At 36.6% G+C, this 26,716-nt stretch overlaps 1 protein-coding gene across 3 annotated transcripts in view; it reads right to left on the bottom strand.

Annotated features, from left to right (window-relative positions):
* Positions 1 to 2,870: 2,870 nt before the first annotated feature.
* Positions 2,871 to 26,716, bottom strand: part of ARAP2 (ArfGAP with RhoGAP domain, ankyrin repeat and PH domain 2) — a 127,160-nt gene continuing 103,314 nt past the window's right edge. For all 3 annotated transcript variants that reach the window (XM_057371671.1, XM_057371672.1, XM_057371673.1), the window contains 5 exons: positions 22,114 to 22,196; positions 20,690 to 20,725; positions 20,123 to 20,186; positions 15,477 to 15,608; positions 2,871 to 14,030 (listed from right to left, as the gene is read on the bottom strand). In XM_057371671.1, coding sequence (XP_057227654.1) covers positions 13,680 to 14,030; positions 15,477 to 15,608; positions 20,123 to 20,186; positions 20,690 to 20,725; positions 22,114 to 22,196 — 666 coding nt within the window. In that variant the 3' untranslated portion in view covers positions 2,871 to 13,679. The remainder of the gene's footprint in view (positions 14,031 to 15,476; positions 15,609 to 20,122; positions 20,187 to 20,689; positions 20,726 to 22,113; positions 22,197 to 26,716) is intronic.

Here is a 26,716-nt window from a genome sequence, read left to right as displayed (position 1 = left end):
AGTCAATATGAACAAAATGTGCATTTATAAAAAACTACAAAAAGAATCCCATGCCCATGACAGGAGGTGATTCAACTAGCTGTCTGGCAGTAAAGGTTGTTTACCAGGTTTTGGATTCCTAATTGGGTGCCTAGCTTGCTAAGTAGCAGCTGGTCTTTAATTAGTTGAAAAATTATTATCACTAAAAGTTGCCATAAAAAGAAAGAGAACAATATAATTAAAGTGTTAGAATCCATATGGTGGGATATGTATCTTCACTTGTCAATAGCTGTTTTTCCTCTCTTTTCCACTCAGCATTAATAAGGAAAAACTGTTCATTTGCCAAAAAGTTYTCCTTTTTTAATTTGAATTGAAAGTAACATTAAATTGGAAGTGTGCAGAAAGACTGTACATAGTGTAATGTTTCTCTTTGCCTGTGAAGTTATCCAAGATGCTGTTTTCCACAGGGCTGAGTTAGGATTGATGAGTCACCCTTGCCAGCACACCTAATCATGGACATCATTATCTCACCTTCATTCATTATTTATAAAGTAAAACTACATGAAAACCTCTTTGCATGTAAGACTTAGCAAAACACAAATTTTATGCCTGTGATGTATTAAATATGACCATAGCCTGAATGCACATTACAATCTGCAGCTCGAAATTTGCACTATAATTACCTGAAAATATTTTATGCACTACTTTTTCTAGTGGTTTACAGACCTTCTCCACACTTTAGGTTTATTTGCCTGATGCATATGGAATGATGAGACTACATGTGAAGCAATAGGGTGTTAATATGAGAAATCAGTCTAGGAATATGTTTTCTAAAATATTTTAAACACTTGTGCTATCAATTTTAATATTATAGAGTATTACACTGTTTTATACTTGCTGTACTTACTGATTTTGTTAAGGGGGAAGGGAGGAGACTATTACTTAGTTTTGTAATAGCTGAATCTCCTCCAGTTCAAAAYCTGGCAGAATCATCTCATCCATTAACCATCCATTTTGTGGTGGAGAAATTCAATATTGGGGAAGATATTTCCTTGTAACAGGGGTGCAGTATTAAAGGAAAAAAAAAAAACAGAGAAAGAAAATACTAACTCTATTTAGTGCCCAGATTAGAAATGGAAAATGGATAAACATTATATTGCTTCTATTAGCAGTGGATGACCTTCACTTATCTGCAACTGTTACTGCTGAAATAAGAGCAGAGAAATCTAGGAAAYAAAATTATCTTCTGCTCTACAGAAGTAGATTGCCAGTATTCCAAGTCTAGATAATCTTTCWTAGCTAAAGGTAAAACCAAGATATTCAGCGTAAAAGAAAGGAACTGTTTGAAAGCCTAAATTTCCAAGCGACTCAATTATCCCAAACTCTCTCTGCAGCACAAAATTTAGAAAATATATTTTAGAACAGCCCTTCACCATAAAATCAATTGATTCTTGGCAGTAAACTACATACAGGGGAAACAACCTTTCATAACTTTACATARGCCTTTCTTAAAGGTTATGAATTTGCTGACAAAGAAGAAAATATACATTAGATAAGCAGCATACAACAATATGCATCGTGTTTCCTATCTAGATTGTTCAACATTCAGACCTCGCTCGTGTGAGGTCACTGTGAGGCACCACAAAAAATGAATGTGCTCTAAGGCAGCTATAATACAGGAAAAGAATTGTATCAACATTCCATCTTCAAATACATTATCACCAGGTCTCCAAATTGCATTGCTGGCATGAAGAAGGAAGGTTTATCTAGGAATACCATTCAATTTTTCTCTTAACTGGATTTTAATAGGATGCTAATAACTTTCTGTAAGTTAAGATACTGATTTCCTTTTGTGTTGAACATGAAATTATTTAACACTTGTATGTCAATAAAAAAGATTTTATTTCATTTTGGTACATGGGGACAATACTGGAATTTCTTGTAGATTTAAGGTTTAACATGTGCCAATTTGCCTTTTTGAAGAAAACAGCTTGAAAATGAAAATTATTAGCAAATTAAATATTTGGTTCATTAAACTTTAAATATTAATTTATAATTCAGAGAGGACTGAAATAATTCTGTGTTCAAAYACTAACTGATTCATATTTCTTCTATAATACTTTAAGACAGGACTTAACATTCATGGAGAAYTGAGACAAAATTTTTTAAAAACGTTTCAGAAACAGCCACTGCTTTCTACAGGCAGGGGAGTTTTCTGTGGGGGTGGTGGTGTTTGAGTTAATATATTCAGTTCTTCTCCATTAATGCATAAATAATGGTGAACATTTTTTTCTATCTYCCTGTCACCCACAAATCAACAAAATTCTCTATGCCACTAAAAACACGTTGCATTCTTGACTCATTGTGTGGTGAAGAGCTTCAAAAAACCCATAAAAGACAGTGAAGGCATTTGTCTCTCATCTCTGCATTGTTGTTTCAAAAATATCACTACTAATTTTGACCCCTGTAACATTCCACCAATGTTTTGGCAACTGTGTGACCATTTCCCAGWCTGTGTAGGATGGAGAGGCCCTAATTTGACCTGACACTAGAAATGGGTCAGAGGGACTGAAGGAACCTCTCTCCTGGTAATTCTAGGAAGCATGGGAAAGAGGAACCAGGAGGAAGGGGAAAATGGACACAGTAGAAAGGTCAAGCTGGCATTCCACAACAATGCAATCAAACTGGCTTCAAGAACAAAGCTGCTAYCAGCTTAACCACGGGCCATGACAGCAGCTTCGATACATTTAATACACCCATACATAGCAACTGACAGCAGCAGAAGGGGCATTAGCATCAGAGAAATAATTGATGAAATGCAAAGAGAAGTGCCATGATTAAATATTTTCATTCAAAATGTACAAGTATAAGCACAAAAGTGTAAATGTCACCAGTCTGCTAGACAACCATTTTCTTCAAGTTTATAACAGACATGCAATAGTCAACTGCCATTTATTTACATATACAGAATGCTTTGCTGTAGCCAGGACTCTRTATGTTTTCTTTCAATTAAGCTGAATCTATATTTTTTTTCCTCTACTTTAAAATTCATTTTTATTTGAATCTGTGCGGAAAAATGTATGAAAATAAGGCACCCTAGCTGCCAGATTGCTGCATGGACCTAGATTCAACCTTCATGTAATTTCCAGTGGCAGATGATAAATGAAGAGACGAAAAAAGAGAACTGGTACAGAATTCTGATGAGCAAGCCCTTTCTAACTTCAATCAGAAAAAATGAAGACTCCATTTGATTTCCATGAAACAGACTGTATATTACAAGCAGCAGCTGGAAAAGCGCTTATTAAAAACGTAACTGTTAAAAGATGACACTCTTATGGTATCTATTTGCTGTGAGGRCTGAGACTCCCTGACCTGTCTCACTGAAAGTTCTTTAAACACAGTAAAGATTACAAGGCAAGCAGAATTAAATACAAGATAATAGCAGCACAATAATAAGGTGAGAAAATCTTTGTTCCTTTAATCACAGTTATCCAATACAATAACATTAAGCCAGCATTCTGCACTGAAGAATGAAGACTGATACAAAAGATTTTAAAAAATTAAAATAAATTTTTGATTCTCTAATGTACAACAAATTTCTGATATTTCTAATGACCTGATATTTCATTTTCTGGAAACTCAGCCCACACTTAAAACTGAAAAAAAAAGTTTCCTCTTGGTAGAGTGCCTCAATATAACTTCAACAAGCTATAAAATTTATATTTTTACTTCATAATTTCATTAGATATTACAAGAGTGGAGAACTCTTGCTTTCCTAAGTAGTCACAAAGGCCATCTGCAAGACATTTAGATATTAAAACCATAATTAKTTTGGAGAGGTATATTTGTAAATATCCTACATATCAGTCTAATACATGTCAGTTGAAAATTCTGCAATCTATCATTCACTAGACTGGTYTGGAATGGAAAAACAAACAAAAAAAAAGAACCTACTTGATCTTTTTGCTCTGCAGAATTTTTTCATTGTTTCTGGGTTATACTTTTCAATGAGGTGAACTGCCTGGTAGATTTTTCCCTCACAGCTCCAWGTTAATGCAGAGTTCTGAGATACAGAGACCACAAGGGACAAAAATAAGCAACCTATAATAGCTTGCTTACATTATTCAGCATGTGGTATATGAGCACACAATATTTACAAGATTCATTTTACATGCACATTAATTATGGAAAATTAGAGACACCAAGAGAGCACCATTAAGTGTCGATTAGATGCTGAGAACAAGAATGCTGCCAGTGCTAGTAATAAGAAACCTAGATTACTTCCAAAGGGAAGGCAGTTCATTAATATTTTGCTTCTCAACAGTTCAATTATAACATGCCTAATGTACTGGACATTAACCTTTGGGGGCCTGAATCAAATTGTAGAGTGAGTGAGATGACCTTGATCATTTCTTGAAGACACAGATGCAGCTTCCTAGGGAACTTTTATTGCTGTCAAACCAGTTCATCATCTTATTCTGAAACCTCTTATAAGCAGCTCRCCTCCTTCACTTGTAAGTGTTTAGGGCAACACCAAATAAATTGAAATTTTTCTTTTCCACTGGAGTCTGGAGCTCAACAACTGAAAACAAAGTGCACACAAATATCAGGGAACAACAGAAGAAGCATTTGGYCTTAAAAGAGGCAACACAAATTTTTTTCAATCATGTAAAATGTACGGCATGCTGAATGCAGTAGGTGTCAGCCTTTGTGGTAAAAGCTTTCTCATGGTTCAGATAATTGTCAATTAACTTGAGTTAACTGACTTTGAAAGAAAATAAAAATTACTTTAAAATATAAATCTAGTTTATTTCTAGAAATCTATGGCAAAAAGTTCTGATTCTGRGAAAGAAAATAGTTTCTAGTRTACGTATTCATTCAAAAGTTGTTAYTGAAAGCAGATGGTGATGTGAGCTCTAGCTTCCTAATAAACTATAGTTRTTGTCTGAAAATGGAATATAAGTAAAAATGTTCATAAGACTTTGTTTTACTCAGAATAAAGACTATATCATTTYACTTGCATTCAGAATTTTTACTCCTGTTAGCCTACTAGACATTTTATCCTGCTAATAAAAATATAATAGGAGAAAGTAAGTAATTTTTGCAATCCAAGTAGCATATAACCTGGCCTTCTGTTTAAGACCTAATCATAAATGAAGCTGCGTTCTTTCACTGTGCGATTTCTTTTCACAGTTCATTAATTGCAAAGAGATAACTTGAATGGAGAGTTTGCAATTTTATGACAGGGTCTTGTGTGGCCATGAGGGAAGGATCCACTTTTATGTGTTCTTCTCACTAATGATACATCRGGGAATAGAAAGGTGAATATCAAGAGCTAAGAAGATAAAAACATTTATTAAAAGGGGCAGTATAGAGCATAATGTACTTTTGGAGGCAACAGGCCTGTCTTTAATTTTTATTAGTTATTTTTAGTCTCTGAACAGCTAACAACAGGCAAGAATAAGGAGGATTCACTTCACTGCTGCTAAGTAGTAACAAGGAAGCATGAGTGCACCAGAAAACAATCTGACCATTCTTAATTTAATAAATTAAGAAATATTTAAAGGTGTTGAAAATGGAGGTGTTAGAAAGGGTGAAATAAGGCATATACAAACACAGTTCATCTCTTCATTGGTGTCGCTTAGTGCAATCAGAAAAAAACACTGACTGCTGTGTCTGTTCATTAAAAAGCCCAAATAGAAACTTGAAAGAAAAACTTGAATGAAAAGTGTTAGTAAATTTATAAAATACCTTTGAATCACTTTTTTAATTGAAATGAAAATTTTACTATGAAAACCAAAGAGATATAAGAGCATCGCCACAAAATGTTACCAATGGGTAATGTGTGAGAGGACTTAACATTTTCTGGTTTGTTACATACCTTCAAACATACTGAGTTATGTCTACCAGAGATCCAATATTTGGTTGTATGACATGATTGATTAGCCTAGGAAAACCAAATCACACCAAAACTCCTGTACCTGTGAAGAAGGAGGTCCTGTTTAATGTAAACATTCCAAATCAGAATTCACCCTAACACTGTTTAGTTAATGAAAATAAGACAAAAATCTTGTCCATTTAAAATATGTCTGATCATTTCGGAATATATCAAGAAAAGAAATAAGGTTAGTTAAAAAAACTATTACCTGGCTACAGATTTCATCAGTATTCCTCAAAAAGTCCAGAATGCCAATAAACTCAAAAACTCTAAAAAAATACCACTTACTAATGTATGTTTTTGATATCACTAAGGAGTGCAGGTCTCAGGTACAGGTCAGAGCACATGCTCAGAAGTGGAAAATCAGTGTGTTCTTCACAGAACTACAGTGTCCACAAGCTGGAAGAGAATTAGAGTAAGTCCTAAATTCTACTTCCCTGAACTGCCTCAGCATTTCTATAATCAAAATAAAAAATCTGATGAAACCATGTAGACAACATTCTTCTTTGAAGTCCTCAGCAAGACACAGGTGCAATTTCTTGCCAGTGAATTCTGACCTTGAGTCAAGTAATTTCAAACATTTGCTTGATCACCATAACCCACCCGATGGAAAAAGAGTTATTTTAAGGCAAATAGTATTCACCTACTTCAAAACTGATTTGAATTTCAACCTGGGTGTCCCCCCTCTGTTTAGTAAAAATGGCTCTCAAAATCATTCAATAAAGGAAGCTTTTGCAAACACATTAAGGAGGAAGGTTATTTTTTGTAATATAATTTTCAAGTTAAATTTCTGGCTGTACGTTTGGAGTTCTAAGTTAATATCTTTTCATCCAGCCCAAGTAGTCTGGACAAAGAGGAGGTGGCTACAAGAGACTCAATTGGAGATAAATTAATTGCTAACTAAATAGCAGATTTTCTGTAACTAACTTCTCTTCACTGGCCAAAACAAATCAAGGTTGCATTTTTTAGGCAAACAACATACTCAGGGCTGTGGAATCTTAACAGTATATACTCAATAGTAGTATTTTATGTAATACCATCAGGTTATTTTTACAACCCCCAAGAGTAAATGGTAAATAGTGTAAATTTGCCTTCTTTTGTTAATTCACTCATAGGTGGGAAACTGAATGTTTTTCATAACTGACATTAAAAAAGATCACTAATCATCACCAGATATGCTTGTTATCCTTGGACACTACTGGGATAGTGTTCTGGGATAACAAGAGAGGACTAAACAAGTTAATGCTGCTATGATGTAACAAGTTTATATGAAAGCAAACTTTCATAAATGGTCTTTTTTAAAAAAATACCTTTAGTACCTTTTCTATATCAAGATTATTCAAATCTTATTTTTGAAAAAATAAACTTTCTTAACTAAACTTTGTTACTAATATTGAAAATTTGTAGTAAGTTCAAGCTAGTTAGAACTTCTCTCTAAAATCTGGAAGGAAAACGCAGTGAAGATGAATTTTCTATTTAATGAGTAAAATCAGAAACTTTCTTAAACTAATAGTCAGATTTATTATTATTTTAGAGCTACTTCATTCTTGGTTTTCTGTATTCTACTGAGAAAGATCCTATGCCAACATTTYCAAACCTTATTTACTTGGCCAACCTGTGCTATGTAAGATCAAGAAGCACAGAAAGGGAACTAGCCAGCTATCTCCACATTATGAACAAAATGTGCCGCTGTTCTACTCAGTCGTTTAACCAAGACAAGACTCCAAGACACATTCTCCTATGTGAAATTTGAGTAATCTCTCATGAAAGCTGATTTCCCCTGCAAAGAAAGCCTGAAAGGATCCACACATGAAAAATGTTCTACCTTAACACCCTGGGAAGACCTCAGAATTGTTATATGCCGTTTATACTTATCATCCAATGAGCTTTAACAGTTCCAATATGTAGGATGAAGGAGTTAACAGTGGGAAAAAGAGACACTGAAAGCAAACATAAGTGGTGGACACCAATGACAAGCATTAACTACTAAGACACAATAAACTAAAGGCTAATGACCACAGTCTGTTCGAAGAAATATTTCAATCATACTCTAATTTAAATAGACATATAAAGCAAAAAAACAGCCAAATACAAAAACATTATTCGCTTTTAAATTAAGCATATTGTAAATGTAGATGTGGAGAAAACAATGTTATAAAACTCATACATAGAGCAAATCTCAACCTGTTAGTTCTTAAACTAAATGTCTGCAGTACTGGACAAACCAATGCCAATTACATTTGGAAAGGAAAGACTTTACTGTTGATGTAGCCAAAGGAATAATTTGCAAGAAATTGTGTTCTTTACTTCCAGGCACAATAAATATTAGAGGATCATTAAGGAACTGAACTAAAATAATTTTAAAAGACAAAGAGTACATTTGCCCTAACTTGCATTCGGATTTGCTGACTACAAATGTAAGTGTGTAGAAGATCTTCAGAGGTATTTAAAATAATGGGTTACAGAACTTTGGAATACCTATTGCCCAACATCTAAAACTCTCTCTTTGTGTTACTTCAGTGAAATCCCTTTCCCTATGGTAGCACTGAGAAGCTCTCTAATAGGACTTAAAGAAAAGGTTAAGGCAACTTTGACATAATGGTCGTGACTGTAATGCACATACTATCTGCAAACAAAGGCAAAAAAATATTCAGAGATTTCATGGGATCTAAACAGAAATGGCTAAAATTTGAGTCATAAATTAGACCACAATGGGAGTGTGTATAGAAGACAGCTTAAAGATTAGGATGCTCCAGAGTCTAAGACAAAGAACAGGATTCTAGAGCAAAAAGAGGCAGGGCTCAAGTAAGGTGAGGTAGACTAAGAAAAATTCTGAAATGGAGTGAATGTACAGGTGAGCAGGAAATACAATTGTCTACTGCAGCTGTGGCATTAACATCCACATCCTTCTTCCTCATCAGTACCACAGATCATCATGAATTTCTAGCAAAAGATGAGTGACAAAGCATAACAGGAATATTCTCAAAGAAATTTCAGGAAAGACAATAACTAGACAGTTAAGCTACTGCAGTGATGAGAACTAAAATAGCAGGGCTTTTTTTCTTAACTGAACTGCAGATAGATCCCATTTTCAGTGGAGCTGCAAGTAAAGCAGTGCAATCCCCAAACTGACTGTGAACCATTGCAAACACTTTGCAAGACTTTCTGCCATTTTACAGAGAGCAGTCTAGTCTCAAAAAACACTTGAGTTTGACAAATACTTCATTTATTGACAGCACAGAGAATCTCTCCAGCGGTTCTGAAGCAGAAATAATCTGTTGAAGAATTCTGAATCTTCCCAGTCAGTCTTGCCACAATAAGCTCAGTTTTGCAAGTACATATTTCTGCAAACAATTCAACCTGAAATATATTAATTACATCTATCAACGTAGTCTCTTTCTACCCCACACATATATGGTTCAGGTTTCCCAATGTAACTTATTGAAATCACAAATTTCTCTTAAGTAGCCCAAATCAAAAGAATTTTTTAGAACATTCTGTGCTTAAAACAGGGACTTCAGTTAGTACTTTTTTTTTTTTTTTTCCAGTTTCCATTTGGTCTCAAGCATAACTGCTCTAGTTCAGATTCAAGCAAAGTCTGATTGCTAACTCTCCCACCGAAACAGACTGCACTGGAAAACACGACATAAAATCAGAAAGGTGATTTAACAAGGCAGGCCCATAATAAAGTGTCACAGCCAGTGAAAGATGCACCTTTTACTTCCTTACTCCTGCACCTTTTACWCCTTACCATCCCCATCAGCAGCAGAGCACCTAAGTTTTTTCTCAGACTTCTTAATCTGGAATTTGAGCTGTGGTACTGGTGGTAACCCGGCAGCACTCAACACAAACTGCACCAGGACTGTATCAGGAAGAGAAGAATCATAGCAGAGAGAAAAAAGATTCTGTAACTTTACTCTCAGGTAAACCTGTATCTCCAGAGCATTCTAAAACTACCCCAACACATGACAGCAAAAGACACCCCAGGGGTGCCTCTGGCAGACAGAGCTGGAGGCATCCTAACAACTTGCCTTAGGCAGAACAGCCCAGAGCACTTCACAAGGAAGAAACAAAAATCAACGATATGGCCAAGCTTCCCCATTAAATGAAGAAATCTTTGGGGATATCCTTTCCTCACTGGACAGATTCTTGGATAACATTTGCAAAACCTTTTGATGCTAAAACTGCATTTCAACCTGAGTCACACAGTGAATGTAAGGTCTGCATGAACACTCTGTAGATCTCAGTTGGTGGAACTGACCTCACACTAAAGAAGTCTCTGCTGAAGCACAAAATCTATTAGACAAACTGCTCTTTTGAACTGGCATCCCAAAATAGTACCTCAGAAGAAAAGGTTTAGAAATTTGTTTAGAAGAAAAAGTCTAACATCGTAGACAATATCCAGCTGAAGTAAAAAAAAGGAAAACAAAGATTCTAGCACATATTTCTTTTTGGGTTTTCAGTTGCTTCCTTCGTCCATCCTAATAAATGTGGAAAAAACCACACACAAAAACAGAAAACAGGCTTTATGTCAAACAATATAAACAATGGTTCCATGTCAGCTTTACACCTATCATGGTTGCAGAAGTCTAAAAYGGTAATTATGAACCTGAGATTTAATCTCAGTCTTCTCACTGTTACAGGCCCATACATAAAACACCAGTCTCCAAYTTAACTTCATTTTGCAGACGGGAAAGTATGCTCTTACCAGATTATTCAATACCTTTCATAAAGACAGATTTTTTTTTAACATTCTTATTGATTTTCTGAAAAAAAAATCCATCACCTAGTTTTAAGAGATATCATTTATTCAAATAATTACAATTCTCTGAAAATTACACTTCCTTTACCAGCCCACAACATAGCATAAGAACAACAAAAGATCAGCAGCCATTAAGATATTGCAACAAACCACACTTATTCTGTGGGTCTTAAATCAGTCTGAAATGTGTAGTGCAGCAATAATGTGTTGGATGATTAGCCCAAAACTCTGATATCTATTTTAAGTAATTAATTGTAAAGTTAATTTCTATTTACTCAAATAAATTTTACTTATGTTAATACTGTCACCATTCAGTGTGTCCCTGTGAACATGCACATAGATGTATGCACATATACGTGGATTTGTGTAGGTATACATACAAGCTCAAATTAAAACACATTCTATTAAATATCTTCTTGATTTTTAGGGCCTTTTAGCAGCAGTTATACAGCTATTTTRTCTGTGATATGGTTTTGAAATAGAACAAGTGTTTCTGTAGTCCTTAGATCCAATAAAAATATACAAACCATTTTCTTCATGGATATATTCACTTCAATGCACAAAACCCTTCCATTGCTCCATTTATTCCATTAGTGTAGGAGCTTAAATGATGCATGASGCTTTCAGCACTGAAGTGAATGTCATTTTTAAGGACCCAATAAAAATATAAACAATATAGGAACCATAACTCAATACTGAGAAATATTTGCAAATAAAAGTACMATTGTAAATAGCACATTCAGGTCCAGTCTGACAGAAAATAATGTAATTTCTCCAGCTGGCATTAGGCCCCAGTTCAAATCAGCATTTAAGAATGTGTTTATTAACATTAAGCACCAGCTTTAATCAATACAGTTTAAGTTCAGGCTGATATGCATTCTTGAGACAAGGCCTCAATGATTAGAAGAGTATCARTTACAAATTGAAGGTAGCAAAACAGTCAATAGTGCATTGGGAAAATTAAAACCTACACACTTGCTTCAGTTTTAACTGGTCAAGGTAAATGCAAAGTCTGAAAGCCTAGACTTGCTTTGTCAGTGCTACATTCCAGAATAATAAACACAACTATAAAATATTTCAGTTTGATCTAATTTTCTCTGTGCTTCCTAGCAGAGTTGCCAGATATATTATTTGAGTCACTTGTCTAATTTCTTCAATCAAACAAATTATTTTTCCAATTAAGTTGCTCAATGCAATCAAGAATAGAAGTAAATGATGTGAGAAATGTTACAGCACCTGTGACTACCAAAAATAGAAGGGGGAATCAGTGAGCATTCTGTTTCGGCGCTTCCTCCCTTCTACTCTAAGAGATCTGGCCAATTCCCATCAAACACTAAAGGCATCAGTAAGTTCTGAAAAGGCTGGTGAAAATCTGTGGCAGTGTGGCTAGTCAGAGCACAAAAGGGACAGGAGTAAAAATGAGCAGATGCTCTTAYGAGCGCCTCCCTTGAAGCAGACGCGCCGTGCGAGCTCATTAGCGCTCCGCTCTGCTGCTCCYGCTGCTCACCCAGACAGCAGCGGCAACACTGCAAACAGCCTCAGCCAGACAGCGCCTTTTGCCATCCAGCYGCTATGGAACACAGCAAAAATGGATAGGCCACCAGATAAGAAGGCAATCCCGAGRGGTAAGTGAGGGTAAGGTCTACAAAACAACTGAAAATAATTTCATTCCTTGAATAGGTTTTGTTTTGAAGAGAAATGCTGATTTTTAAACTTAAGGAACTCTGGGCTTAAAAAATCAAAGAAGCTGTACTATGCTTCCACGTTTGGTGGAACCACGTTTCTTCAGGAACTGCTACCTACATATTCAGAAGGCAGCAAGTTCTCTCAACCCTGGGACCTGTCCTCACACTCAGAAGAGCAGCGCTATGGCTGTAGCACAAGCRTTTCCTAGTCCCTGCAAATAGCACACTATTCACCTTTGTCCTCATGATAAAGAAAGAGGTAAATTTCTTCCCACATTTAGGATTTGGCACTTCTTAATTGTGCTGGTGCCATTCTGATTTGTGTAGGGACCATTTTTTCTTAAGGGAATTACTTTCTCACGTAAATACTAAATATTCATGAGAGGTCAGCAATGTTGTTAGCACCAAGCAAGCTCTATCCAAACAGCAGTAGAAAAGCCTGCCTTTGTCACCCTGAGCTAACCAAGGCCTGTTTAAAAAAGTACTTCAGCCCACTGAGCACAGAGATGATGCTACTCTTCTAATTCACATACCTTCTGAAATTAGATATTGCTTTTAAGACTTTTTTTGTCCTCCTCAGTATTCTCTTTACTTAGATGTCCTAATCAGGTGCACACCACAGAGACACAGTTTCAAGATACAGGAACAAACACAGTCTCATCTACCACACTTCTCTCCCTTCTGATTCTTTTATATAAAGCTTTGTCAGAGGACAAATCTATGGAAGCAAATACTAATTTTCTCCTTAAATCAAATCAAAACAAACAAACAAACAAACCCAAAACAAAAGAAGCAAAACCCAAAGAAACAAAAAATCCCAAAACAAACCAACCAAACAAAACCAACCAAAAATCAATTTCAAATCAATATTCCTACTTTTTATAGTGTTAGACAGTCAAAAATACTGCAGGCCTACAGTATGAATTTCAAAGTATATCTTGTCTTCGAGAAATATCTCTCCAGTACTTACAAAGTGGTACAGAGTACAAACAGAACAAAAGCTTTTGACAGTTCTTAAAATCCCTGTATCAAACAAAACCTGAAACAAACAAAAAAAAATAGACAAAACCCTGGTGTCCTTGCACTGCACAGAAAAATTTCCAAACTTCAGGAGTTTTCTATAATCAGTTCTCCCAGTTCAATCTTAAATTATAACATGGGGCATACATATATACAAAATCAATAGCTGCATATAAACAAGTTATATTTCTTCTGCACTGTACACTCATCAAAACAGACTACTTTTGAACAGAAAATACACTCACAGGCACAAATATTTATGTATATACAAGTATTACACTTCAGACTCAGGATATCAGCTGGAGGTTTCATGAAGTGGTCTGTTCTTCAGAAGCACTGTATTTAGTTCTTGAATCACATTTGGTGGCAATTTGCTATCTAATTCCAAAGTTGTTTTGTTTGTCTTGTTTTTATTTTTCTTCAATGTCTTATCTGGTCTTTGGTGTAGGTCAGTCATCCCTGAAACTGCATCATCCTCAGAAATCAAGCTTCGATGTGCTTTTGCATGATTTCGAACTTTCTCCTCCTTTCTTTCCAAACATTGTGCAACAATAAATGCTTTTTCTTTCATGTTTTTTCCTTCTTCCAGAAGTTCAATTTCATGATGTTCACCAAATCTTGACTTTGCAGTTTGTACCTCTATATTCTTACCAAACAAGCAAAGAGAAACAAGTTCATTCACACAATTACTTAGATTTCAATTTTTGCTCATTAGTTTACCATAAGGTTTAAAGAAAAAAAATAATTTACTCGAGCTGAGACTGAAAGTCAGTTTTAAATTATTACAATTGTGCTATTATCATTTAGTAAGTATTTTGAGTGAGAAATTTCTCAATTAGTGATACTTCTGAAATTTATATAAATCATGCTCGATGACAATGAAGACATTTACTTTCATATAATCACAATTTGATTTTTCTTTCTACCACAGCAGACTAAATTTTAATGTTTTACAKCAGATCCATATACTCTTGAAGACTCAGAATATTTTGATGGAATGAACACACCAYGTATGCTGCAATTTTGACAATGTAATGACTGGGCAACATGAATATACAAAAGATAATAATCACAAACATTTTCAGCAGCTGTTTAATACTAACAGATRAATTATAAAGACTGGCGGCTTTTTCAAATTGCATGTTGGTGGTGGGCTATTTTCAAGTTCTTAAGCTGCAGAAAATTAAAGGTAAACCAGATGCYGCATCTAAATATGCATTATCGTATTCAAGCTGCTCAGTTGGTGTGGCAGTACATAGAACATTTCTTTTGTGGGAAAGCCTGGTAGTTCTAAAATAGAGTTAAGTCCTGGAAGTCTTCTTTCATGGGTGGTGTCTTTGTTGACTACCATAAGGTAGAGAAAACTGAGKGAGACTTTAGTTCTTTTTATATTTCCTGTGTGGAACTTGTTAAGTTTGACCGGAGTTATTAATCCACAGCATATGAGAAACTTGGAATCTTTAATACCTCATATATGTTAAAACAAACATTAAAAACTACTCAAACACTAGTGAGGGGATAATTTACATACACAGAATTATAGAATAGTTTGGGCCTTTTTSTAGGCCTTTCTTGTATGACTTCTTATAAGTCAGTATAGTATTTGCTCATGCTTGAAAGAAAAAGTTTTTCCTTATTCTTCAGTCTTCTTGTATTTTAAAATCAAATCAAATACTTACTGCAGATACACAACAATGTATTTCYATTTCAATTAAGTAATTCTATATGAGAAATATGCATATTTTAAATGCCCTATCCACTAATGCAAAAAGGGGTGTAGAAATAACCACAATAATTTGATTATATTCATTCCTCAGTTACYGACTCCTTCAAACTTTTGGTATTAAACATTTATCTTGTTAACAATAAAAYTGCTGCCAATAATGGGGGAAAGTCAGACATTCAATATAGACTTTTAAGCAACATTAAATTGTCCTAACTGTTCCTTTAATGACAAAACATTGAAAGAGACTGATAACAAGAGCATCTACAATTTATATTTATCCAGCTCTAGGGAGTGCATTATTACTGGACTACTTAAAATTACAGCATTGTGGTTAGAAGTTCTGTATCAAGTTGAAACCCCACTTACTTCTGTATTCCCTCTGATTTTACAAGTGTTCTTCTCCTGATGAATGGGGATTAGTGGTAAGCCTCTGATCTTTGGACTTTTAGTTATGGATTGTTTTCTTGCTTTTCCAGCAGGTGGCCATATATCTGCATGCTGAAGAACAAAATGGTTCCTTATTTTTGGTGTGTAATTTCACAAATACACAACATTTTGTGGTATGTGAAACCCCCTTGGAAAAAGCCATATACTGCACAAGACTGCACCTTCCTCTTGTGGGAAAAAGGGGAAAACATTACGATGCTTTAAATTACATTAATATTTTGCAAGAACCAAAATGTCTCTACATAATTTTCATGTATCAAACATCTTCCTTCCTTAATATTACTCTAATTATCTTCAAAAAATAGAAAATATCATCAAATGCAACATACATATTGAYTTGATTCACAATTTCAAAATTCCACAGAAGCATGCTTTCAGAAGTCCTAACAACAGTTTCTGAAATTAGACAAAATTACTCCAGTATGTAAGCATTTCAGAATGTGCTTCTAGTTGAGGTCCAAGACCAAAGTGCAGGGTACAACATTTGGGCCAAAACAATCCCAGGTAGTGCTACAGGCTGGGGACAGAGTGACTGGAATGTGGCCCAGTGGAAAAAGACCCGGGGGTGCTGGCCTACAGTTGGCTGAACATGAGCCAGAGTGTGCCYRGGTGGCCAAGAAGGCCAATGGCACCTGGACTGTGTCAGCAATAGTGTGGCCAGCAGCACCAGGGCAGTGATTGTCCCCCTGYACTGGGCAYTGGTGAGGTCACACCTCRAATCCTGTGTCCAKTTCTGGGCCACTCACAACAGGAAAGACATTGAGGGCCTGGRCCRTGTCCAGAGAAGGGCAGTGGAGCTGGGGGAGGGTCTGGAGCACAAGTCCTGTGAGGAGCAGCTGAGGGAGCTGGGGGTGTTTARYCTGGAGARAAGGAGGCTCAGGGSGGACCTTCTCACTCTCTGCAAGTGCCTGAAAGGAGGTTGTAACCAGATGGGGACTGGCCTCTTCCCCCAGGTAAGAAGTGATAGGATGAGAGGAAATAGTCTTAAACGGCACCAGAGGAAATTTAGGTCAGATATTAGGAACAATTTCTTCCCAAAAATGGTGATTAGACATTGKAATGAACTGCTCTGGGAGGCGGTAGTGTCACCATTCCTGGAGGTGTTTAAGAGAAGATTGGATGGGGYATTCAGTGCCATGATCTGTTTGACAAGATAGTGTTCGGTCATAGATTGGACTTGATGATCTCCAAGTTCCTTTCCAAATGAATTGATTCTGTGAAAATTTATATTAATAATTTAGAAAAAATAATTGTTTAACCTATGATAACAACACRTTATCCGAAACACAATCCACAAATATGCAGATCTGTTTTCAATAGTCATTGCTTCAGCTTGACTGAAATTGGTCAGTTTTGGGGAGAAGCTGTTCTTCAATGTGAAGCTTCACTCAGTGAAAAAAATAGACTGGGAAGCAAAGAGAAGTAAAAAAGCATAAATTACTAACTGAATATTTCAAATTTAAGCACATGRGCTCCAAGTCCTCTGGTAATGTTAATGGAAAGCAGAAAGACAAATTTGAGGACAAGGTACTGTCAGGGTACTCTACTGGAAAACCTTCAACATGAAATTCTGCAAATCAAGGAGAATGTCCAAGGCCTACCACTAAATCAACACRACTTTGAAGGAAACTGGACTGCAAACCCATGAAGCAAGTCTCTTCAAGACTGTATTTTAAAAAAATAGTTGTGGAAYTATGACCATACCTGCAGATGGTCTGCAATTAAAAACAGCATTACCATTAAAAAGCCATCAGACTCAGTGATTATTGTCTTACAATGGCAGACTAGAAATCAGAAGATCCCAATTCCAAATTTAGAAAAAGTATTTTATAGACTCAAATCTTCACGGACTAAAAAATTCTCACACATATTGCTGACCAGGGTGATGCAAAAGTCTGTGATAAGAGTTCTCTCCAGCCACCATTAAGAACATTTTCTTCCAATGAAATGAGAAGRTATTATGTGAAAGAGCAGTTCTTGCCAAACAAAATCAGTTTATTATGGATCAAGATATAACAAACAAACACAATCCAGAAAGTGATAGAGAAGCTCTAATCAGCCTCTGAAGAAAACTGTCCACCTTAATTCCCAGCAAGCCTAAGGAAACCATCCCTGTCAGTTAAGCAGCCTGGTTTCCCTTTTGTGCCTGTAACATCTCTTAAAATAGAACTCSGAGAAAGTATATCAGAAATACATATTAGGCCACATAAAAAATGTATTTATTCATAGTTTTGACCCTCTGTTCAACTGCACCTCATGGTAGTATAATGTGCCTCCAGCTGATCAAAGGCAAGGAAACTGGAAGAATACTATTGTGTCTATCTTCATACCAATTAATTACTTCCAACTGTATGCTATGCATGCTTTTAAGAGATTGTATACATAACCATTATAGAATTCAAGAATCAAGTTTCAGCCAGGCTTTTCAGGGTGGTTTTGCATAGAACTAAAGACACACTGGTCCTACTTCAAACAATATTTACCAACTTGAAATAGAAGATTAATAACCTCTGGGTTAACTTGACCGCCTGTATCAAAAGTACTCTTGTCACTAGATTATAGTGATATCTACACCTGGCTATTTATATCCTCTGCATTATTTGTACTACAGAAATAAACATTATCAGAAAACAGGAAAAAAATAAAAATGGTACTACTATCTTACTGAGATTGTTTACTAATCAAGCCTTACTCTGCTCAAGCACTGAGGAGCACAGTAATATTGGTTTATGTTCCTCTTAATTGCACAAGATCATTAAATGTCAAGGTCTTAACACTCCAAAACCGATTTTACACTATTTTTCAATTTCCAATCGAAGTTATTCCACTGACAAAGAAAATGTGCTGCCTGCAGTCTCTCTATCATGTGTGTTGGTATAAGGTAAAAAAAACAAGCTGTCTTCCCTAAAGATGGTCTCAACTTGAAAATTCTAACTAGAAATAACCCCAGCTGACATTAACAGTTTTCTGGTTTAGAAATGGGATAATCTGGTAATAACTCTCTGTTGCTGTATGACACAAAACTTTTTCAAGATCTTATAGCAAGCTTTACCAATATGAGGCACTGCATTCTTAAAGAGATTGTSTCTGCAACAAAGAAGTAGATTGCAATAAGAACAATACACTAAATCTTCATCCTCAGCAAGTAATTTCTCCTGTAGTTTATAGACTGGAAACTTTACTGATGTCCGGAACACTGGTAAAAAAAAACAATTTCCACAAAAAACAAGCCAAACCAAAGAATCCCTTCAATGTAATACTGCTATTTCATTACACTGTTCATTCATCGGAATAAAGTTTTTTAAAAACAGTATGAATTTGTAGCAACTTTTTTTTTAATGCACATGAATTTTTTTTTTCTTCTGTTAGAGAAAATGATCCTGGACATTGAGACATGTCTCCCAGTTTTTTATCTATTTTGTCAAAGGAATGTTCTACATTTGCTTAACAGACTGTTCTTCACTGTGATTTTATGTCAAAAGGACTTGGACAGTTACCAAGCTTGCATGGGTTACTTCCAAGTTTCCCGTACCAATAACCTCTGAGCCTATTTGCTGTGACACTGCTCATGTTATGTCCATGAGATGTATGCCACCTGTTTCCATAGAAACAACAACAGTTACTTCAGTTAGGGGAGCTGAATTAGACAAGAATTTGGAAGCCTTACTTTCAAGGTGTGCATTATACTTCTAGCTCTACAATCTTTGAAAGTAAAATTCTGTTTTAGAAGGCCTCTAAGTCTGTATTTCAACAGTCTTGTGCTCAGCCCACTTTATGCAACACAAAGCTGCCAGGTAATCATAAATCTAGCAATGTTGATTCAYAGTGATATCCTGCAAAGCTCCTTGAACATCACAGGAAAGACAAGAAAATTCTGAGACAGATACAAAATCCTATTAAAACCTTAAACTATGTTCCARTCTCCTGTCAGGCTTAATTCTTCCCATCTCTCTTACTTCCACTTCTCCTATGTAAATATTAACATTTCCAAGAATGTGTTACACGTCACTCAAATATTCACCCTCCTTACAATCTCGTAGCAAGCAGAAGAGTACTTCATTTAGGATAATGCCTCCCAACACAATGAATTGTCAGTGTAAACTAAGTTAACCTAGATACCAGAGAAATAAAAGCCATATTGGCACAGCTCTTCATCAGGGCTAGTTCACACCTCYATGCTTTTAAACATGACACCCTTCTTTAGCAGCATCCAAATTAATGAGCAGAAAAATAGCACTCATCTTGTGGCACACAGACACACCCTTTAGGTCAATGGCCAAAATTTCACCCACAAGAACTTTCTGCAAAGGAAATAATTGTCCTCCTCTAACCAGCTTCTCTACATTACAGCAGGGTGAGGAGGGGAGATGATGCCAGAATCTAATGTTCTTCTCACTCACTCTCAARGCACTCACAGCCTTCATGGTCTAAGATCCATCTTTTAGTATTTTTATTATATTAAGTATTCCCAAAAATTTGGCACTGAACCTTATACATAACACACACATATTTAGTGGGATTTTCATAACAGCAGAATAAGTTACATTTTTTYATCAGATTAATACCTGTGCCATAAAAATGCTCATCATCCACTCCATCTGYACATCTTGTCCATCACAACATATATACCTAGAACACAATACATAATCAACATGAAAAACAATGGAGACTCCTGTCAAACATATWAGAGCATAGGCTTCTAACTACTTCAAATAGTGCTTACTTTAATTTTTGCTGTTTATATTTATTATTAATACTCCCAGAAAAAAYAGGCATATACAAATACTTCAAATTATCACTTTACCTATTTTGAAGACAACACGTGTGCTTCATTTTAAGCATGTGCATAGGATTAAAATATATTACTCTAACTTTACAACTAYTGTTTGCCTTCTAGCCACAGAAGGAAGCCTGACACCTAAACASCGAAGATGAAGCAAACATATGATTTAAGAAAATTTATTTACTTAAAAAAAAGAAAAAAATTAAACATGCAAGTAAAATAATGTTCATTAGTTTTGAAATACTCTTATTTTGCAACTGAACATTTCAATAAATAGTTGAAATTAACAATAGTTAAACCAAACTATTAACAAATAGTTAAACCAATCATGCGTTTTATGTTTACCTACCATTGATGCTTTTCAGAAAACACTGCAAGTCCCCAGCTGAAAGAAATAAAATTTTCAAAAATTATTTCCATAAGCTCAAGACAGGGACATATTCCTCAAACTGCAGAGATTAATTACCTTTATATAGTCCTTTTAATTTGAAAAAAATAAAATTAAGTTACAAAGTCTAAACGTGTAGTAAAAATCCAGAATAAAGTTGTATGTCTGAGGATGGATTTTGCTCATTTTCTCACAATTGATTCACAGGTAATGAACTTTCTGTTCTGAACAAAGGGTTATAGCAAAGCACTGCAGACGATGGCTGACTACTTGCCCCATTTTTGCTGCGGCTCTGCTTTCTAAATGGTGCTGGAAATAAAACTGCCTGGTAAAGAGTCCTCTACAGTGTGGAAGTCACAGAGGGAAGAGAGATACGCTTGCACTACAAAGCAAAAGAAATCACATRAGTTTATAGGGATTTAATAATAATTGCTAGGGAAACAAAAAGGGAGTGGGTGCACAATGAAGCCTCTGAGGTGAAACAAACAGACCCTTCTGGAGATCCAGATGAGACYTGGTAAACTCTGCTTCTGAAAGTAGACTAAAAATAAACCTCAAGGTAAGAAAACACCTGCAAAGACTAATTTACATAATCTTTTTAYTCCTATGTTGGACTAATCTTCTACTCATTCTGCACTTGAACAAAAAGAACGCCACGCAAAAAAGCCACCAACGTTTTCTTTAACATGGCTAAGCTTTGAAATTCACAGACCTTTTTGGGGTGTTTTGATTTGCCAACTGTAAAGGAAAAGTTCAAGCAGATCTGTTTAAAGGCTACAGCCAACCCAGACTCCCCCTGGGATAAGATCCTATGTGCATTGTCTCAGTATCCCAAAGCTTTGACTGAACAAGAACTGGAAACATCTGAGAAAAMCAGGTGTCATTTTTCACTGCTCTTTTCCTGGGAGATAGTCACTGATGTTTGCAAAGGGCACTGTAGTCTTCAGGTAGAAGAAACATCAAAATAACAAAGATCCTGAAAAAAGRAAGTCCTCTGCTGAACAACAGGGACTGCCACTAAGGGCCACGGTTGGTTTTCTCTTCTCCCTTTTTACTCAGAGCAAGGAAGGTGTGTCCACCAATGACATGCAGGACATACATCACAAAACGAAGCGAGCTAGGAGCGAACATATCCACAAGAGATAATAAATGCACTTTAAATTAAGAAAAGCTAATCAATAAAGTAATTTCCTAGCACAGATGAGTTAACATGGAACATGAAAACAGATATAGGAACAGAACAAATAATATTACAGGGGATAATTTAATTCAGTGCACTGCTATTGGCTTCTTGACTTTTCCTTGTTCCACAATGTTCTAAGCCCCCTTTATTGATGGTACTACAATACTTGTTACAGAGTGTTTATTTCCTTTTCTATTCTTACTTTGTTGGTGGCTTCATTTTCTTTTTCACTCCAAGATAAAGCTTCAGAGAATTGACAGRCAACACTTTTTCAGGTTTGCTGGCCTGCAAATAAAATAAGATCTAATTATTGCAACAGGAATGTGGCAAAGTGGAAATGCCATATGACTGACTTCACAGTTGAGTTTCTTTCAGGGAGGGCACTTTTGAGATCTCYTTTCTAGCAGATCATTAAATTTTTTTTGTCTTTCTTTGCCATTTATAAAGTGTACCAATCACTATTACTGAAAGCAGACTGATTAAGAACTTAAGGTTTACAAGAAATCACAAAACTGTTACACAATTAGAAAAATGAAGATGTGGTGCTTTACATTAATAAAAACTCTTCGAGTGAGACAGGGAAGATGAGAGRTGGGATTGCTCTCTGTTAAAGAACCTCTACTGTGGAATGTTGAGAATTTTCTTCAGAAAATAGAATGGTTTGGGTTGGAAGGGACTTTTAAGACTATCTAGTTCCAATCCCCCTGCAGTCGACAGGAACACCTTTCACTACATCAGGTTGCTCAGAGCCCCATCCAGCCTGGCCTTGAAAACTTCCAGGGTTGGGGCATCCACARGTTCTCTGGGCAATGTGTTCCAGTGCCTCAGCACCCTCATAGTAAAGAATTTTTTCCCTATTATCCAATCTAAACCTACTCTCAGTTTGAAGGCATCTCTCATTGTCCTGTTGCTACATGGCCTTTTAAAACATTSCTCTCCATCTCTCTTGTAGGCTCCTTTCAGGTGTTAGAAGGCCACAAATAGATCTTCCCTAAGCCATCTCTTTTCCAGGCTGAACAAACCCAGCTCTCTYAGTCTTTCCTCATAGGAGACGTGCTCCATCCCTCTCATCAACTTGGTGACCATCCTTGGACTTCAACAGGTCCATGTCCTTCCTRTGCTGGGRMCCCAGAYCTGGACACAGCCCTGCAGGGGGGTCTGAGCAGAGCAGAGCAGAGGGGCACAATCCCCTCCCTGGCCCTGCTGCCCACGGGGCTTTGGCTGCAGCCCAGGACACGTTTGGCTCTCTGGGCTGGGAGAGCTCATGGCTGGGTCATGTCCAGCCTCTCACCCACAGCACCCCCAAATCCTTCTGGGCAGGGCTGCTCCCAGTCTGTTCATCCCCCAGCCTGGGCTGATAACATGAGTTGCCCAGCAMGGTRYGACACCTTGCACTTGATCKTGTTAAACATTCTGAGATTCCCATGGGCCCACTTCTSAAGTCTGTCCAGGCCCTTCTGGATGGCATCCTGTCCCCCAGGTGTGTCAAACACACTACTCAGCTTGGCGTCAACTGCAAATTTGCTGAAGGTGCACTCAACTCCTTTTCCTGTGTCATTAATGAATATATTAATTTTCACAAATCTCAGTAAGTACCCCTGAGGGACACCACTTGTCACTGGTCTCCATTTGGGCTCTGACCACTAGTCTCTGGATGTGACCATCCAACCACTTGCTTATCCGAGAGTCCACTCATCAATTCTATCTCTCGCCAGTTTAGAGAAAAGAATATTGTGGGGGACCATGTCGAAGGCTTTATAGAAGTTCAGATAAATGGCATCCACAATTCTTCCTTTGTCCACTGACATGGTCAATTCACCATAGAAGGCCACTAGGTTGGTCAGGCAGGACTTGCCTTTGGTGAAGTTGTGCTGACTGACTCGACCCTACAATCCCTGGTTTAGCCAGTGCCTCATTCATGACGCCACTGGGGCTGCTAAATCAGGATAAAGAAAGCAAATGAAATCTTCAAACCCAAAGTCTCTGGATAACATATCCTACTATGGGACAGGGRATGGGAAGGGCAGGGCTTTGCTCCTCCTGGTATCTTCAAAAAGGGCAGCCCAGTGAGACAGAAGCAATCCACCAGGTTTCTGGAGGACACCAATATTGGGACCTTTAGAGGAATCTAAACAGGATAAAGAAATGGGCAACAGGAATCTCAGGAAATTTAACAATGATATATGCAAACTCCTGCATASATGAAGGAAAAAACCCTTCAACACCAGAGTGAGAAGCAGTTCTGCTGACAGGGACCTGAGCATGCTGGTAGGTGCCAAGCTGGGCATGAGCCAGCAGTGCACAGGGGCAGCAAAGCTGGTCTCCTTGCCTGACTTAGCAGAAGTGCAGTGACCAGGTGGAGGACAGTGATTCTCCTCCTTTCCTCAATACTTGTGTGACTGCATCTTTGGAGTCCTCAAGAGAAAAAAGAGAATCAATAATCTGGAGAGAGTTCAGCAGGTGCCAAGCCAGCAGGGGGCTGGAGCACTTGCCCTGTGAGGAGAGGCTGACCCAACAGCAGCCCCCCAGCACCTGCAGGGAAGTGCCCAAGCAGACAGAGTGAGGCTCTTTAYATTGTGAGACTACATGTAAAGACAGAAAAACTTCCCCCAATGGGGACAGTCAGGTACTGCAACAGGCTGCCCAGAGAAGTTGCACAATCTTTGTCCTCAGGGTTTTTCAAGACTTAATTGATTACAGCCCTGCACATGTCCTGACCTCAGCTACTATCCCTGCAGGGCACAGAAGAGATGTCAGGAGGTTCCTTCCTTCCTTGTTCCTTCTTGAACAAACTGCCTTTACTGAATCTACAACAGACATACACCCACACCAGGTATGAGAACTGAATGTGACTGGAAGATGAAGTGCTGAAAGAAACAATAAAGTTCTCACGTACACCACTACAGAGCAAAACTAATATTTAACACAACAAAACAACAYTCCCTTAGTACTTTTAGGTCAAGTGTTTTAGCTTTCAATTTAGGAAAAAAAATATACCAAACAACTTGACAAATCTTATAATCCTGGTACACAAAGCTACTCTGTAGTCTTTACYGTCCCTGGATCCTCAATTTCCCACTGTGCAGCTTTCAATCTCTAACACTACAGTRTGGTGAAAAAGAGACACTTAAGAAAACTTAAGAAAACAACAAAACACACAACAGTTTTATGTTTGGTATTCTTGTGTAACTTCCTGCTCAAAAGAAGAGTTCTGCCAGGATGAAAAAATAGCCCTGCAGAATACATTATTAAGTTAAACAACTGCATACTTTTCACAATAATGCACCTTAAGGGAGCCATTTGTCTGTGAGCTTATCTCTTAACAACAGAACATTAAAGGGGTAAATTATTTCAGTCAATTAGCACAATATAGTAATTTAGCATACAGTATTCATGGAAACTTTCAAAGTTTTTGGTAATTGCTCTTGTACAAGAGAAACATCGAACAGAATGTATCTCCACCTGCATTTACAAAGTTAATTTGCTGTTAATGAGAATTTATAAATTAATTAGTACATGCAGTCTTATTAAATACAATTTTCCATCTGCAATGTCAAGCTTTYCTACTATTCATTTCTAAATATGACGAAAATAAAACTAAGATTATGCATGATAGATTAATATCRCTCAAAAGAAAGTAAACAAACTCATATACACTGTTTGATCAGAAGGGTATTTTTGTTTGCTTTTTAAAAAAGAAAAAGTAAAGCCATTTGAAAAATAACAGTGTTCAAAGCTCTACCTGAGTTGGGGAATTCAGTGTTTTATAAATTAGAATGGCTTAAAAAAGGAGATTATAAAGTAGCACAACACTTCTGTCACAAATTCTTTCCAAGATACTAATTAAGGTCTTACGGGAATRTTAATTTATTCTCACATATGTCCACTTTGAGTTTAAGCACTAAATTATAACACACTATTTTTGACATTCCGGGGTCATTCTAATTAAGATTGTATCCACAGCTTCACAAGAAGACACAATGCATTAGCTTGCGTGAACAGGGGATATATATTTTAAAAAGTACTTTATGAAGATCAGCAAGTACACATCTATATTTGCTGGATGATAAAAAACAGCAGTCAGCAAAAGAAAAAAAAAGCACTTGAAACTTTGTTGGGTTTTTTTTGTTTGTTTTTTTTTAAACCAGAAATTATCGGAACTAAAATGAAAACATAGTTCACAATGAATATTACTTGGCTTTATACTTAAATACAAACTGCATAGACTCAAACCCACTGTTAAAGAAAATTCCCATTAAATATTTAAAACTCAGCCCTGTTATTAATTATGACTATATTCACTTCTATGKAATTCTGAGGTATGTCTAACCTAATTATCAATACTGGTTTTTAGAGGACTGAGAATACATCTGAAAACTGTCGTTGGGAAGCAGGAAGAGGTTTTGCTAGTTTATTCAGAGTTATTGTTTCCTATAATCTCTTCTGTCATGAGACTYGTAGGCATAAGAACCCTGTTGCTTGCAATTTTTAAGGACTTTGTGTGAAATACCAAGAAAAGAAAGGCAYGCATTCACTTAAGTTCCATATTACTTCTGCTACTGCTCTCTACAGCAGGTTTTCAAATAACTTAGTGGCAGCACTAAACACCCAAACATTGTTCTATKCTGAATTTTTAAAGCTTATAGTAATGCCTAACTACAATAGCTCAATGACAAAGTTACACAAACTCCTTTTACTAACATGCCTGTGAAACAGCAAGACCAAAACCTTACACCTCAACCCCAGACTCTAGAAGYTGGCCTTTAATATGYGAAATGTTCATCTATTTGCCTTCRTTTYCTTTY

The sequence above is a fragment of the Malurus melanocephalus genome, unplaced genomic scaffold (assembly GCF_030028575.1).
Source record: "Malurus melanocephalus ecotype Western Australia unplaced genomic scaffold, MMel_1.1 scaffold_151, whole genome shotgun sequence".
In the NCBI taxonomy this organism is placed as follows: domain Eukaryota; kingdom Metazoa; phylum Chordata; class Aves; order Passeriformes; family Maluridae; genus Malurus; species Malurus melanocephalus.
The sequence above is the reverse complement of the archived record's forward strand: the minus strand, read 5'-3'. Positions and strand labels throughout refer to the sequence as shown.